Source organism: Engraulis encrasicolus, chromosome 22 (genome assembly GCF_034702125.1).
Source record: "Engraulis encrasicolus isolate BLACKSEA-1 chromosome 22, IST_EnEncr_1.0, whole genome shotgun sequence".
Classification (NCBI taxonomy): domain Eukaryota; kingdom Metazoa; phylum Chordata; class Actinopteri; order Clupeiformes; family Engraulidae; genus Engraulis; species Engraulis encrasicolus.
In genome coordinates, this window is record NC_085878.1 from 21,967,256 (window position 1) to 21,983,763 (window position 16,508).

The 16,508-nt window shown below is 43.1% G+C and overlaps 1 protein-coding gene across 2 annotated transcripts in view; it reads left to right on the top strand.

The window, feature by feature from the left end:
* Positions 1 to 14,730, top strand: part of LOC134438833 (AP-2 complex subunit alpha-2) — a 35,395-nt gene extending 20,665 nt beyond the window's left edge. Inside the window, exons 12-23 of one of the 2 annotated variants that reach the window (XM_063188514.1) lie at positions 1,493 to 1,590; positions 2,478 to 2,709; positions 3,058 to 3,231; positions 4,128 to 4,313; positions 7,743 to 7,963; positions 8,156 to 8,238; positions 8,696 to 8,784; positions 10,697 to 10,821; positions 11,097 to 11,213; positions 11,923 to 11,992; positions 12,150 to 12,284; positions 12,647 to 14,730. In XM_063188514.1, the coding sequence (XP_063044584.1) occupies positions 1,493 to 1,590; positions 2,478 to 2,709; positions 3,058 to 3,231; positions 4,128 to 4,313; positions 7,743 to 7,963; positions 8,156 to 8,238; positions 8,696 to 8,784; positions 10,697 to 10,821; positions 11,097 to 11,213; positions 11,923 to 11,992; positions 12,150 to 12,284; positions 12,647 to 12,724 (1,608 nt within the window). In that variant the 3' untranslated portion in view covers positions 12,725 to 14,730. The remainder of the gene's footprint in view (positions 1 to 1,492; positions 1,591 to 2,477; positions 2,710 to 3,057; positions 3,232 to 4,127; positions 4,314 to 7,742; positions 7,964 to 8,155; positions 8,239 to 8,695; positions 8,785 to 10,696; positions 10,822 to 11,096; positions 11,214 to 11,922; positions 11,993 to 12,149; positions 12,285 to 12,646) is intronic. The other variant, XM_063188515.1, reaches the window with a different exon arrangement.
* Positions 14,731 to 16,508: the final 1,778 nt, after the last annotated feature.

Genomic DNA, 16,508 nt, shown 5'->3' on the forward strand with positions numbered 1-16,508 from the left:
TAACATGAAGTGCATCTCCTGTAGTTCTACCTGTGAGCTACATTCTGTGCATGTGTATGTGTTTTTTTAGTCAGTGGTAAGTCCCCCCTTAACTACAGGATTTAACTAATCAGATGTAATAATAGTCATTAACTGCAAGGTTTTTCTACAATGCATTAACATACACAGGTCTCGCTGTAGTGTGTCTGTATTACGTCGACCTTGTTTTGCTCAAAACAACCGCCTGTGTGTCTTTCACGCTGTGTTTCTTCCTGCCCAGGGAAAGTCCGTCCAGTTTTGTGAGAGTGCGCGTGCACGCCTGCTTGCCAGGGCAGGGCTAGTGCACTTCACTTCACTACTCTCACCATAGCAACTGCTGTGTGTGTGTGTTGCCCTGTGTTGGTCGTAGAGCCAGGGCCCAGTGTTAGGGGTGCCTGGGTGACTGGCTCATGAAAGAGGCTTTTCACATATGAAAAAAAAAACATTTTGTTCTTGCTTCCCCCCTTTCAGTCGGGGCTTCTGTCTGTCTCTACATAACTGTCTCACACTCTGGTAGGTCACTTGCAAAGATCCAAAAAAACATGAACCCCCTCCCACCCTCCACCACCTCCACCACTCTGTGGCAGGCAGTTTGCTTTCCTGCTGGCTGCTGTTTTATTCAGTCTGGACTTAAGTGTTTAATTTTTGATCGTCGCCTACTTTTGCCACCCAGCGTTTCTTGGGTGGTCCTCCTGTGTGAATAATGCAGGTGTGTATGCCAGGCTGGTTAAAACACAGCTGTACTGGAAACCCCTTCTCCCCCCTCCCCCATCTGCCCTCGCCCTACTTTTGTGCCAAGACACAGCATGCATGAATGTACTGCTACCTGTACTGTAGTTGTCAGAATTAGAAATAAATACATGAAAACAAACTGTGGAATGGAGTCAATTTCAGCTTCTGTCTAGTGGCTGAAATTGTTGTTTCCTTTTTCTTTTCTTCTTGTTTTGTCATTCTGCAGCAGGAAGTACATAGCAGTTCAGATCATTACCTCAGATCTGACCAGTTGATTTAACTTGACTTGTTAAGCTTCCTGTTCCTCTCTCTTTGTATATATTTTGTCTACATGCCCATTGCCAAACCCAAGACCTGTTTCTTGAAAGTGCTGTTGCTAACCAGTTAGCCACTTACTAGATTTCCAATGGCAAATTGCATTGCAACCAATTAAGTTGCTAACTTTGTTAGCAGCGATGTTGTTGAGAAACGCACCCCAGAGCTCCTCCTGCCAGCCTTTTGTTGCTCCTGCTGCCTGTAGCTGCTGGTCCATATCCTGCCCGTTCCATCTTCAGCCCTTATCTCCTTCTTTCCCTCATGAAAAATCAGATGTGATTTTTTTTTTTTTGCTGACCCCCTCCCCCACCCTTCCCAAAGTGGTGTCTTTTTTTTACCCCTCCCTCTTAAATTCCATTGTGTGTTGTCAGGATTACGTCACTTCAGAGTATCTCTCCCATGGTGAGCCTGTGCTTTGTTTTGGCAGGCACTGCAAGCCCCAGCCTGCCATGAGAACCTGGTGAAGGTCGGCGGCTACATCTTGGGAGAGTTTGGCAATCTCATTGCAGGCGACCCGCGCTCCAGGTATGGCGTCTCCATCCCTGTGGTATGAATTCAATACTTAGTGCAGTTTGAAAATTGAAGGAAAAATATCTGCACACTTAAATCCTTTTTGTTCTTTGACCAAAAGTTTGGCAAGAAAAATAACAAAACGGATTTAAGTGTGCAGACATTCTTCATTTCACAGTTTTTGTTCGGCACCTTTTTGTTCATGGGTGTCCATGCACTTAGTGCAGTTTGAGAAATATGTGTGGCTGAAGAATAAGGAAATGCTGCACGTAGAGGGCATTGGCTTGTCACCTTTTCATTCACTTATGCCATGTTCTATGTTGTGGCGCCCTCTTGGGGTGGGCTCTGGTGTTGCAATCTTGTGACATTATTATTCACTGGCCTAGATTTGTTGGCTATAAAAGTTATGATGGCGGTAAAAACAAATTTCCTTTCGGGGAAAAAGGATGGTTGCCTGTCTGTCTGCCTACCTGGTTACATTCATTCATTCATTCTTTAATTCATTCATTCATGGAGATGCCACAAACCCAGTGATTGTCATAGGTCAATTGCAGTACTATTCCACAAAAATAATATACCTTGGATTTCAAGTAGACCTCGAAGTATCTCTTTTCTTTTGTCTTCAGTCATTTTTTCAGCTTGTAAAATTGCAAAATCCTGATGATTCAGGAAAGACAACTATAACCGAAAGCTCCTTCATTTAGATTACAGTTTCCATTTTTATTTTGGGCTGTGTGCTATTAAAACCATAAAACATTGTACCAGAGTTGGTATTAGGCTTATTGTCATCTGCAGTTCCAAGGCAAGACTTAAAACACAAATATATCAACCAGGAGAAAGTAGTAGCCTGCCCTGACTGATCTCCTCCGCCTCTTCTCCTGTCTCCTGTCTCCTGTGTCCAGCCCCCTGGTGCAGTTCGACCTGCTGCACTCCAAGTTCCACCTGTGCTCGGTGCCCACGCGCGCCCTGCTGCTGTCGGCCTACATCAAGTTCATCAACCTGTTCCCCGAGGTCAAGGGCACCATCCAGGAGGTGCTGCGCTCCGACTCCCAGCAGCGCAACGCAGACGTGGAGCTGCAGCAAAGGGCCGTGGAGTACCTACGCCTCAGCTGCATCGCCAGCACTGACATACTGGTACACACACACACACACACACACACACACACACACACACACACACACACACACACATAGGTGCTCTGCTCACGAGCAAATGAAGCACACACTCTTACATGAACGCATCGTGCAGACACACACACTTGCACAGACATGCACACAGGTATACGCACACACACACACACACACACACACACACACAGTGACCCGCTAGCTAGCTGGTTTATCTCTCTCAAGTCACAATGCCTCTCTCTCAAGTCACAATGCCTCTCTCTCTCTCTCTCTCTCTCTCTCTCTCTCTCTCTCTCTCTCTCTCTCTCTCTCTCTCTCTCTCTCTCTCTCTCTCTCTCTCTCTCTCCCATGTAGGCCACAGTACTGGAGGAGATGCCTCCGTTCCCGGAGCGGGAGTCTTCCATCCTGGCCAAGCTGAAGAGGAAGAAGGGTCCCGGAACCGTGCCTGACATCGAGGAGAACCGCAAGGAGCGCAACGCCAACGTCAACGGAGGCACCAACCACACCAACGCTGCCGCAAATGCCAAGGTCACCCACATGGCTTTTTTTTAATGTTTTTTTTTCCCAGACTAGATAGTGAGAGACAGAGACAGGAAACGAGTGGTGGAGAGAGATGGGTAAAGGTTGGGAAATGACGCCAGTATTGGTCCTGGGTCCCTGGTGTAATGGGGTGGTGTCTTTTCATAGTTCCATACACGTGGCTTTTTGACTTTCAAGACTGCTCATGGTTTAACATTGTCTTGTGTAATGTTGTGCAAAATGTTCATTTGTTCCCAATGTTTTTCCTCATTCATAGTGTTGTTAGTGTTTCAGGACGGGTGAATGAGATGTTTGCCACCAGCATATGTGGTGGTTTTGCAGAGTGCATTTTGACTGTGGAGAGATGAAGAGTTTAAGAGTTTGGGATTTTGGTGAAGGAGCTTACATAGATACGAGTCAGCTATCTTAGAGAGACGTACTGTACCTGTGCGAGATCAGCTTGGTGTTAAATACATGTTGGGACATGTTGCCTAGAAAAAGAAAGATAACAAATGAAGAGTTTAGATGCAAAACGCTCTCTGTGCATTTTAGATGACTTAACATAACAGGTGCTAGATCTATACATTTAGTAAACTTCAAAAATCAGTCCATCTTCAAATGTATGTAGTGAAAAAGTTAAAGTGGTGTGCCCAGTAGAAGCTGTTAGATTCTGTATCTGTAGGGGTTGCATTGGTTTCTCTTCATCATGTTTTCTCATGTTTCTTTCTTCAATCATTCTCTCCATTGCCTCATATTGCTACACATCTTTATTTCACCCTGAAGAAATCCCTCCTCTCTGTCTTTCCATCCTTACTGAGCCTGCGCTTCTCTGCTTCTTTTCTCCCCTCTTCTTCTTCTTCTTCTTCTTCTTTTTCTTCTTCCCATCTCTGCGGCTGGCTGTTCAGGAGTCCCCCACCTCCTCCTCCCCCGTTGGGGACCTGTTGGCCCCGGCCCCCCCGACCCCCATCCCCACCAACCGCCCGCGCCCAGTGTCCTCCGCCTCCCTCCTCCACTCCTCCCTCTCCCCCCTGGCCTCGGGCCCCCAGGCCTGCGCTCTCCCTCTAGCTGCCACCGCGGCCACACTCTACCAGGTCCTCCTAGTGTGTGTGTGTGTGTGTTATGTGCGTGTGTGTTATGTGCGTGTGTGTTATGTGCGCGTGTGTTATGTGCGCGTGTGTTATGTGCGCGTGTGTTATGTGCGCGTGTGTTATGTGCGCGTGTGTTATGTGCGCGTGTGTTATGTGCGCGTGTGTTATGTGCGCGTGTGTGATGTGCGCGTGTGTGATGTGCGAGTGTGTGATGTGCGAGTGTGTGATGTGCGAGTGTGTGATGTGCGAGTGTGTTACGTGCGCGTGTGTTACAGTTGAGGACGATATTATTAGCCTCCCTCCTGAAATTAGACATTTCTCTTGATTTCTCAGTGAGAATGACCATTATGAACCGTTTCTGTTATTCTGGAAACAAAAACAGTGTTGGAGATAATGTCCGATGAGCAATGAATGCATTTTTCTATCGTTACAATGAGTTTAAACAAAAAAGGGCAAAAATGACAAGGACAAAATTATTAGCCCCCTGATCATAAATAGTCAATATGACGTCATTTATTAACCAAAACTGACACCAGGCACTTTGATCAGTTGTTACCTAGGTTGGCACATGCCCCACTAGGGATTTTGGCCCATTTCTTCACTGCAAAGTGTTCTAGCTGGTCCAAATTGCATTGATGCTGAGCATAGACATTTGCCACAGACTGTCAGTGGGATTGAGGACTGGACTTTGGGCGGGTCATTCCAGTATCATGGTTTTAGTGTCCTTGAAGAACCTCTGAACTAATTTAAATGTTTACTTTGGGTTACAATGTTGTTGGAGGACCCAGCAATCCAGATCCAGACCCAGACTCCCTGTGTCTGAGGCTGAATAACAGTCTAAAAACTTGATGCCCCCACCACTATGTGTAACTGTGGAAACTGCTTAGTCTCATTAGACCAAAGAAGCATTGGACACCTGCCTAGGTGATTGTTATTGACCTGGCCTCACCTGGAGTTTTTATTTCAAGAAAGACAGCTGTAAGAGCTTGTCATCATATTGGGCTTTGGGGCCATCATCACAGACGAACCCTTTTACTAAAGTCGGTGCATATCAGAGTGTTATTGAGCTTTGCCTATGAACATTTGGAAGTCAAAAATGAGTTTTGAAAGTCCCTGCTTTCATCTGATGAGATTCAATTGCAGCTGCTTTGATGCATGAATTCTGCTTCTGTCAGGCGAAGAAAGGGGTAGTCCTTAAAACTTTATAACATGGTTTCCACAATTAAACATGGTGGTGGAAGCATCATTCTGTGGCAGCCTCAGCCACAGGAAACCTTGTTTGGGTGTACGGCACCATAAAAACAGAAGATAATGATAGAATTTGGAAGGTGACCATGCAAAAATATGATCATAGAGGAAACTAAGATCTTCACTGGATCTTTAAATAAGATAATAACCCAAAACTTTCATCCAAAATTAAATCATGTTGTGGTTCAGATCTCAATCCTTTAGATAGTCTTTGAGGAGTGCTGAAAATGAATGTCCATCCTCAACATCCATGCAATTTGGATCAGGTTAACTATTTGCAATGAAAAAATGGGCCAAAATCCCTGGTAGGGCATGTGCCAACATAGTTAACAACTAATCAAAGTGCCTGATGTCAGTGTTGGTTCATAAATGGCACTCTATTGGCTATTAATGGTAAGGGGGCTAATAATTTTGTCATTGCCATTTTTACCATTTTTTGTTTAAACTCATTGTGAAAATGGAAAAATCCAAATTCAACTCATTGAACATAATTTCCATCAGTGTGTTTGTTTCCAGAATAACAGAAATGGTTCATAATCGTCCTTCTCATGAGAAATCAAGAGAAATGTCTAATTTCAGGAGGGGGGCTAATAATATCGTCCTCAACTGTACGTGCGCGTGTGTTACATGCGCGTGTGTTACGTGTGTGTGTAACAGGGCTTGACACTAGCACCAGCCAACCAGCCAAATGCTGGTAAAAGTGGGCAGTGGCTGGTAACAATTTCAATGTCACTAGCCAATTTGGCAGGTAGCTTATTCTACTGTATGACATATCAGAATTGCGTATATTCTGACCTTTGCCCCTTGAGTATCAATTGTTTGTATTTAAGTTCAAGAAAAAGCCCAGTTACTCAGTTCCTATTTGTTTATTTCCATGTAGAAACCCATATGCTCATCTTCTTGCTTTAAACACATCATCTTCTGAGGTTAGATGGAAAGTGTCATGATTAAAAAAAAAAAATCTAATTTGTGGCTTGTAGAATAGCTGGATGGCTAGTGACTCGGGAAAACCACTAGCCACAGTGGCCGGCAAGCGAAAAAGTTAATGTCAAGCCCTGGTGTGTAAGTGTGTGTGTGTAAGTGTGTGTTTTCGTGCATGTGCGTGTGTAAGTGTGTTCTGTGGGGGTTTGTATGTGTGTGGCCACATTGTACCGTGCATGCGTGTGTTCAGGTTTGTGTTCACATGTGAGTGAGCATGTCCGATTGCCCACACAGCCTCCCGTATGTGTTGAGCAGCATGCATCTCCTTCTCACCCTTTTTTTCAAATTGTTCACACGCAGAACTCACTGTGATTCCTATTTTCTGCTTTTGTTTGTCTGAAATGTGTCAGAGAATGTGATTTGAATTTGTTTGTCTTTTCTTCTTTTATTTATTTATTTTGTACATGTTGTGTTTTCTAATACTACTGATTCACTAACAGAGTGAAGGAAAAATTAATGAATGATATTGCCGTGATTACGATTGACTATGCCATTGTACTATGGGCTGGACTATGTAAGCATTTGTTTAGTGACGGGCGTAATCTCTAATTGTTTGGCATCGCGAAGGTATAAGACTGGTGGGCTGATGTTTTGAAAAACTTTTTTTGCATCCTGGGAGCTTTGAGAAACCCAAGTGATTTTTTTAATTAAAGCTGCATAGTTTTGAAGTTGAATGAATTGAGATGAACATTTTAAAGTGAAAAGGGAATGTGTCTTCAACTTATAACTTATATCGGTCCCAAAGTGGTAACTGCTAACTAAGTGTCTTTTTTTTTACCTTGGACATACAAGTCTGTTAATTTTACCTTACTGTGCATCTGTCAAGTTTTAACAGTCATTTTTCAGTTGCTGAGCAGCAACAAGATTTGCTCTTAATGTTCTGATGGAACGACTAAAAAAAATGTTTGCTGCTGATCGAAGTTCTATAAGTGTTATCGTCAGAAGTTGCTCAAAAAGTTTCCCTGTGCATTACAACCATAGCCCCATAATGCACTCCGTTCCACTAGTGGAGCACTGTAATAGTCGTTAAAAAGACCTAACTATCATAGTACTGCGCTACTACCACATTGCCCAGGGCCTTGCTTAGAAATACATTATGACTTGGTCATTGCTATTCTGGTAACTGCAAATTTATAACAGGGGCCATGTCCTAAGGGGTTAAATCGTAAGAGGTCTAACTGAGCCTCTACCTCCCCATACCAGGCTTCAGCAGCGGCAGCAGCTGTGTCCTCCACAGATCTACTGGGCCTGGGCGGCTCAGCGTCGTCCCTGAACTCCACCCCTCCTCCGGCTGCCGCTCCCGCCGCCTCCTCCAGTCTCCTGGTGGACGTCTTCTCGGAGAGCAGCCCAGTGGTGGCAGCAGCAGCCTCCCCCATCACCGTCCCTGCCACCGCTGCTCCTGTGGCCGACGACAATTTCTCCAGGTGAGACCGAGCTCAGGGGATATTTTTAATCTATTAGTTGGTCTGCCTGGCTCTCTGTCAGTCTGCTCGTTCGTTCATTCATGATGACCTTTGAATTTAACCTTCACATGCAACCATACAACCAAACATTGACCATCGTCAGTGAATTATAATACAAGGAAAAATGCACATCAATGCTATCAATTTTCATAGGTTTGTCTGCAAGAATAACGGGGTGCTGTATGAAAATCAGCTCCTCCAGATTGGCTTGAAGTCAGAGTATCGACAAAACCTGGGTAAGTAGCCCACTGTTTTCCCAGTCTCACCATAACTCTTTTCACCAAGCTTTCCAACACCCAGGCCACACTGTGTAATGTATTGGTATTCTGCATTCTTCCATACATATGTATCTTGTTTATGTCCTAGATTGTAAGTTGCTTTGCATAAAATTGCCTGCTAAATGTAGCGAAATATTTTTTTTTACGGCCAAAACAACATGGATGTGAAAGCGCAGCAGTTATTTGTGTATCTGACAATGCGGATCTTGCTATCCATGTTTGGCCAGTGACCGTCTTAATGTAATGCATTCTTGACGTGGTTAAAATGCTGAAATATTTGGACGAAGTGTCACTGATTGTGCTAAAATGGTCCATTTCAAGTCCACCAAGAGTTGCTTTTTGCCATCCTGCCAGATGGCTCTGATGTAACTGCATATATATACATGTAGATCTATTTTTTTTCCCCTACCCGTAGGTCGGATGTATGTGTTCTTCGGCAACAAAACATCGACACAGTTCCTCAATTTTGCCTCCTCAGTTGCCTGCCCAGATGGCCTTGCTTCTCATATCCTTTTTATGTCCAAAATGGGTACTACATCATTTGCTGTATAAAAAATAAGTATCTGAAAAAACACGAAAAAAAACCCTGCTGCGTTATAGCGTTAACAAAATTGTCGGGCGATATTGACCTCAATAGTTAACGCACCGTTAACGCGTTAACGTTGCCCAGCCCTATTTATTTTGTAAGTTGGCTGGCATAAGTCTTCATGTTTACCAGATGTGTCTAAAAGTGGAGGAGGGTGCTGTGGCGCAGCGTGCTAAGCCCCCCACATGTGGGCCTGCATGCCCATGGGGACTCGGGTTCAGGCCCGACCTGTGTCATGTCCCAACACTGGCCCATCTCTCTCCCACACTCTTCCTGCCATACTGACTCTGCCTTATGAATAAAGACCTAATAGCCTAAAGAAAAGTTGAATGTTACAAGCACGGCTTAGCTCAGTGGTTCCCAAGCTTTTTCTGCTGGCGTCCCCTTTTGGTCCTAGGAATATTTTTAGTGACAGGGCTCCAGAGTGCGACCAATTTGGTCGCATATGCGCCCATTTTTTTCAATGGTGCGCCTAAAAAATATTTTTAGGCGCACCGGTGCGACCAGCCATCAGTAGAACAAAATCAATTACCAAACAACTGTTTTAATGGACATCAAATTAATAGTCATTCTACAGTAGTGGCCCATCATCACACAATAAAACGTGTCGATGCGGTCATTCCTTCAACTCCGCTGAACTACCGGTAGCTTTCTCCCCGTTCCTCGTTCACAGGCAGCCCGACGTTTCAGAATAGAATGTTCGACTTCGCTCAACTATCCGAGTTCACATGTGCCAGCGAGTTTTGTGTTCTCAACCAGGCGACTTTTGCAACGGACGAGAGAGTGACAATCACGGTAAAAAACAGCAAAATGAGTCTGACTTGAGGATATTTTAAACACGAGGGAGTCGCAATCACAGGGAAAAACTAAATGGCTTGAGCGGATATTAAACATTGCCACGGGTGCGGATAATTACCCGTTTCAGCCGCGTGCAGAGCTGGCCAACATACTGCCCATCAGTCGGCAAGGCATCGTTCATGCACCTCGAGACAGCACGAGAGAGAGGGGGCGAGAGAGAGAGAGAGAGTGTGTGTGTGCGAGCGAGCGAGCGCACTTGTGCTATCGTGTCTGTTCGTTGCGCTTGCTAAGATACCACAATCATTATGCAGAGGGAGAGCGTTCAAAAACGGGGAAATAGACAAAACCCAATTCACCTCAGATTCCACTGTAAACATAGGCTAGGCTTGTGTCTAATGATTTTAAAAATCATGACATTTTTAGCAGGGTTTGTTAAAAAAAAGATCTATCCATCCATCCATCCATCCATCCATCCATCCATCCATCTATCCTCATATTGTAGCCTAACTCTGTGCTTGTGCCGTGTGCGTAGCCTTATTGCAGAAAAGGCTGGTATGTTGATCTTACTAGTCAAACACATACTAAAAGGCTATTAATTTGGTCTTTTCTACCAGCCAAACTGCTTGTAGCCAAGATGTGTTAGTTAGGTAGCCTACTGTCATGTCTTTTATAAGGAGCACATTTGGAAGACTAGCCTATAGCACATGAAAGTTATTATTATTAGAAAATTATTATTATTATATTATTGTTACTATTATTATTGCTATTGTTATTATTTGTAATTATTATTTTTTAAAGCTGAGGTGCGTGTGTGTATGGGGTGGTGAAAACATTTGGGTGCACTTAAATTTTGTGCTGGTGCACCTAAAAAAAATGTTTAGGCGCACCAGTGCAACCAGTGCAAAAAGTTAGTCTGGAGCCCTGAGTGACCTTCCATCTGCCCATATTCCCCAAACTTTTTCTGTCCTTAAATCTTGCTCAAATTGAATTAAAAAGTTGTGTGTATCAGTTCATCTTTAACCAGCCTGCTCACAGCTCAATGTGCATCTGAAGCCAGTTGACCCCACGGTGGACGGGGGAGCTCAGCTTCAACAGATTGTCAACATCGAGTGCGTCTCGGACTTTGTGGAGGCACCTGTCCTCAACATCCAGTTCAGGTAATGGCCTTTGCTGATTTTGTGTTTTTGTCTTGCAGTATTTGTTTGCACGATTATCATCCCTCCCAGAAGTGATACACAAAATATTTACATTATATTATCATATATTTACATTATTGTGTAACTGGTCTTATTAAAATGTCACATTTATAAGATGTTACGTTTAGAGGGCTACTGTGCTGTGGGCTGAGGGAGGACTGTTCTTCTGAATGACTCTTCACTTTGACCATGTGGGCTTCGAATACATTGACATGTTCTTCTCATGTTTACACCAGATATGGCGGCACCCTTCAGAATATTGCAGTCAAGCTGCCAATCACCCTCAACAAGTTCTTTCAGCAGACAGAAATGACATCTCAAGACTTCTTCCAGCGATGGAAACAACTTAGCGCGTGAGTTTATATCCTTGGTATTAAAGGTAGCTTGCGAAATGTTTAGTATTTCCAGGGATCATGTTGTCAATAGGGCAGCATACTGTAGGATTTGGAAATAAACTACTACAATTACACACTGGACTTTTTAATAACATGACATTGCTACACATTTAGCCATCATCCTACTTAACACAATATTACTAAATGTCACAAAACTGTTGCAGGGTGTCCGCAGGCTTTTAAAAAGTATTAAAAGTTGATAAATTCAAAAGGGAAAATGTAATGGCCTTAAAAGTAGTACATTTTATTTTTTGAAAAAAACGAGCCATTATTTTTTTTCACTTGTAGCATTTTGATTAAAAATTAAATGGTGACGTTAGACTCTAGCCCAAAAGTTGTCGGTTTGACTCCCGACCCGCCTGGTTGGTGGGTAGAGTAGTTCATCAGTGTGCTCTCCCTCATTGTCCTCCATGACTGAGGTACCCTGAGGATGGTACCGTCCCGCTGCACTTCTCCCTTTCGGGCGCTTTTTGCAAAAAATGTCCTGTTAACACTCGCAACGAATTGCCGTGATTGTTGTAAAAATGATCTAAAGGTAGTGAAAAAAGGTATTAAATGGTAGTAAATTTGACTTCAAGATTGGTGTATATACGCATTACAAATGTTACAACTGTCTGCACGTCAAGATTTTAACTGGGTCTTTGTATTTTTTTTTGCCTTTCATCAGCCCACAGCAGGAGGTCCAAAAGATCTTCAAAGCCAAGCATTCCATGGACACAGAAGTCACCAAAGCCAAGGTAAGATTGACAAATGTACTGGACTAGTGTGGTTTTGCCATTGCTCATTTGAATAAAGCTTCATAGCATAACTTTTTCAAAACTAAACTAAAACTAATCAGGGCTAAAACTCTAATCTTCGCTTAATAATTACTGGTGTGCCATGTTTGCTCTGCAGATCATTGGTTTTGGCGTGGCTCTGCTGGATGGAGTGGATCCTAATCCCTCCAACTTTGTGGGCGCTGGAGTCATCCACACAAAAACCACTCAGGTGGGCTGTCTACTGCGACTGGAGCCCAACATGCAAGCACAGGTAGGCCAACCTCTCGCTCACCCTGCCCTAATTCCGCTAAGTTTTATGGCAAAAACACCCTAGGATCAACCCATGATATGGTATCTTGGCATTTGCCATGGGTTTATCGTTTGTATTTTGTTGCATGTGAAATCCTGATGGCGGTTCATGTAAGAGATGTACTTATAGCAAGTACAAAAGTATTTTTTTAAAGAAGGCAAATGTAACGTCCTACATTCCAAAAAGAAAACTGCCTTTTTGTTTTGCAATGCTGTTTGATTTGTAGTTCACAAGTTTTCTTTATCTTGTCTCTGTTTTTTGTTTATTGTTTTGTTTTTTCTGTTTGTTTTTTGTTTTGTTTTTGTCTTTGTTGTGTCCTGTAGATGTATCGTCTCACCTTAAGAACTAGCCGGGACACGGTATCACAGAGGCTATGTGACCTGTTGTCAGATCAGTTCTAAAAGAGAATGCTCCGCGGCAGATAAGTTCTGAAACGGAACACTCCGTGTCAGAGGAGTTCTGTAAAAGAGTTCTCCGTGGCACTTCAGCCCGACCCATTGCCACTCCATCCCAGCCCACATCACTCCTGAGAATCATCTACTCTTCAACAGGCTTCCTGTTTTCGCACCAGTTAAAAGTTTAGCTCTCTGAATGGCAACACCCTCCAACCAACCAACCAACCAGTTTAGCATCCTTTGATCTATGTGTGTTTAATGTACAGTGTAAATTTGTTGTTTTTGTTTGTTTTTTACTTAAAAAGGGTGCTTTCTCACCACTTCGCTTTACTAACCATCCACGGCTTTAAAAAAAAAACTCTACTCTTTATGTCCATGTGCACACAAAGGTCAAGAAAATCTTGCGTTTTTACAGTTGGGAGGGTTTTTATATTGTTATTATTATAATTTTTATTCTCCCAACACAGAAGCAGGGTTTTATGGGTATTTTAACTGGAAGAACGAGATGTTCTAATGTGGCCTCGTTGCCCCCCATGCTGTGCAATGACTGCATCCAACTGTGCCTTCATTGTTTAATGGAAAAGACTGTTTATGTTTGCTTTTATATGAACAAAAAAAAAGAGAAAAAAAATATGTGTAAACTGTACATGCACTAATGATGTAGACTCTCTCCACAAAGTGTTTTATTCCCTCCAGTTACTGTTTTACAAAAAGAAAGATTGTGTGGTTGTTAGGCAGGATCATCTCCCAAGAGTCTGCAGTTTTATCATCAGTGTTGTCTGTTGCTTTTGCTGCCTCACCTGACTGTATTTTAAGTACCTTAAGTATATCTTCCAAATGCGTCTTGAAAACAAACAACTCTTGGTAGTCTGAGGCACTTACAAGTGAGTCTTGTATTTAAGTTTACTGAGGATTTAAGTGTAGAGGCGTCAATCCCTAACCTGGTTCTCGCCAAAATGTATGTGGTTTCGCAAAGCTTTGCCAAGGCAGAACCCATTTATCTGGAGAGAGCCAAGTTACTCAAGAAAGTAAAATACCCTGCCACAGATGTGATCCAACCAGCTCAGACTCAGCTGGGCGTAATGAGCACTGAAGACAAGTAGATCAGCTACTTGGTGAAGTAAGGAGACCATGGCAGGCTGTTTCCTTTATTAGCCCCACATTAACCCCCTCTGATGAAGTGCCTCTATGGCCCTGTGGCCCCCTCTGATGACTATGTTTTTCCCAAAGCATACAGGCTTACCTTTTAAGACACTCCATTGCAAGTGTTTTGCCACACATGTAATGATCACATAGTCACCTAAGTTAAATAAAAAGAATACTCTTATCTCACTGTCTTAAGACATAAATGTTTATTTTTTTTGTATTCTCACTCATGTACTGTCTCCCCATCATGACCACAACCATAAAGACTGTTACACAACATTTATATATATAATATATATGACTCCGTAGTTGACTCTGACTCAAACCGAGACTGTGTATACTCAAGAAGAGCTTAGGGTTCATGTGTGAGGCTAAATTACACATTTCCTGAGGAGTATTCCAAGAGAACATGGTTCAGTGATAAACCTGGCTAAGTTAACCTACAGGTTCAGTGGTAAACCTGCTAATAGATAGCCCACAGATGTCATTTAGTTCAGTAAATGGACACTCCAGGCTCTTCTATTGGATGATTTAGCACTACCTCAAGGTTAACTGAACCTGGTTTACTACGACTCTGACAGGTTCTGGGAATACTCCCCTGGCCATCAAAGGGCTCAGGGCTCTTCGACCTGCTTTGCCACTGGCTAAATGTGCTGTCTCTGCAGGTACCATACTGGCTAGCTAGGCCACTGCCTGTTACACCTGTGCCTTCAAGTTGTGTGTGTATGTTTTGGTTATTGATTTTATTTTATCTTTGTGCGTGTATTGTTTTTGTATGTGTGTATAAATGTGTATATACACCCAAACCTCTGCTATACTTCCAAGCATATCACAGGTTTTGTCAATTAAACCAGTGTTACACTTTTGTCTGTCTTGGCTTGTGTCCCTACTTGAGTGCTACTTTCGTTAATGCAATATGACATACACAGGAAAGTAAATAAATAAACACATGGACTCTGTTTAAACACATGACAAAACTCGGCAGATTAGCTTGAGGAAGGGGGCAGAGATGATAATGAAAAATCAGCTTTGACCAAAGCAAGAAACGAGCCGAGCCAAACTACAATGTTTGCAACTTATAAAGATACTGCACCTCTCAAGTCCAGTGAAGTTTGTCAGTAAGCTGTCTGCTGTATTTACAAAAGAGGAGTGCTGAACAAAAGCAGTTAGTCAAGAACGTTTATAGGGACTATGGTATTATCTTCTTAATACATAGGTCTTTTGGTTTCCTATACCCAGTAAAACAAAGGCACAGTGCTTGTGCATGATTACCACTTGTGACAAATGATGTTGATGGCAGGCTGCAATTCCTGGCCTAGGAGGACTGTGGGTGGTCTGCTCTCTGAACTGGTGTGAAAATGAATGTTACACATTTTGGGGGAGTCAGCAACCCATGTAGCCTACTGTACAAATATCATATCCTGCCAGGGGCAGATTACTGCACAGGCCTAACTGGGCTCGGGCCCAAGAGAAAGGGGTTCTGAAGCTCTAGCCTCTATAATTGCATTCTCATATTGTGTTAAAATCACAGATTTGACAACTGTATTTTCACATTTTCTCTGGGGACAACCCTGCACCCTCCAGACAACATATATTCTTCACGCCTGGCCTAAAACCCTGAATTGTTTTGTAAAATAGCAACACCCATTGTAGGGGAGCTTTCTTGTTGTCTGGCCCATGGGCCGATGGAATGATTAACCATCCCTGCCCCCAGCACTGTGGCCAGTGGTGAGGCTAGGAGGCAGACAGCATCGTGTCTGGCAACTAGGCTACTTAAGACTCCGACCTATTTTTGCACTGTTGCCTCACAGTTGGTCTGTAACTCTAAATGAAGGATGTGAGGCATACATGTACATGTTTAAAAAGAAAGCTGGTATCTATTCTGTCGTTGAGCAAGTGGGGTGAACTAGTTCAGTGGAATATAGGTGGCACATTCAACTATATACAGTACAGGCCACCTTCTCATTTATGCATTCTCTTTATTTTCTTAGATTTTCAGTGTGTGTTTTCATGGAGGTCATCAAAACTGTGCATGAACACATGTAGAATTATGTGTTCACCAAAAAATATCATTCTAGCTGTTGTCCAACAGCAATGTCAGCTGTCTATCCACCTGATGTGGCAGCCATTGCCTAGTGGTTAGAGAGTTGGTCTTTCAATCTTGGGGTTGCCGGTTCGAATCCCCCCTGACCACTCCATCCATGGCTGAAGTGCCCTTGAGCAAGGCACCTAACCCCACATTGCTCCAGGGACTGTAACCAATACCCTGAATAATAGTTGTAAGTCGCTTTGAATAAAACGAAAGCGTCAGCTAAGTGCAGTGTAATGTAATGTAATGTAATGATGTCAACACGGCACAACTGACGGCCTCACACATTTCAATACGTTATTTTTTGTCTATTTTCGAGTAAAAATGCCCAGTCAGTCATGTCGACCTTAATTTAACGTTAAAGTCCTCCAATAACCATTGTGGAACTAGAGTTTTGAGACCTAAAACCTCATTTTAAACACTTGCTAATACAGGCATTTTACAGACATTTTCTTGATATGATATTGAGTCAGAGCCAGTTACTTGGAGAGGTCAAACGTGTGTTGGAGTGAATCTGTGGCATGGTTTTTCACTTTTACTTTTAGTTTTTGTACC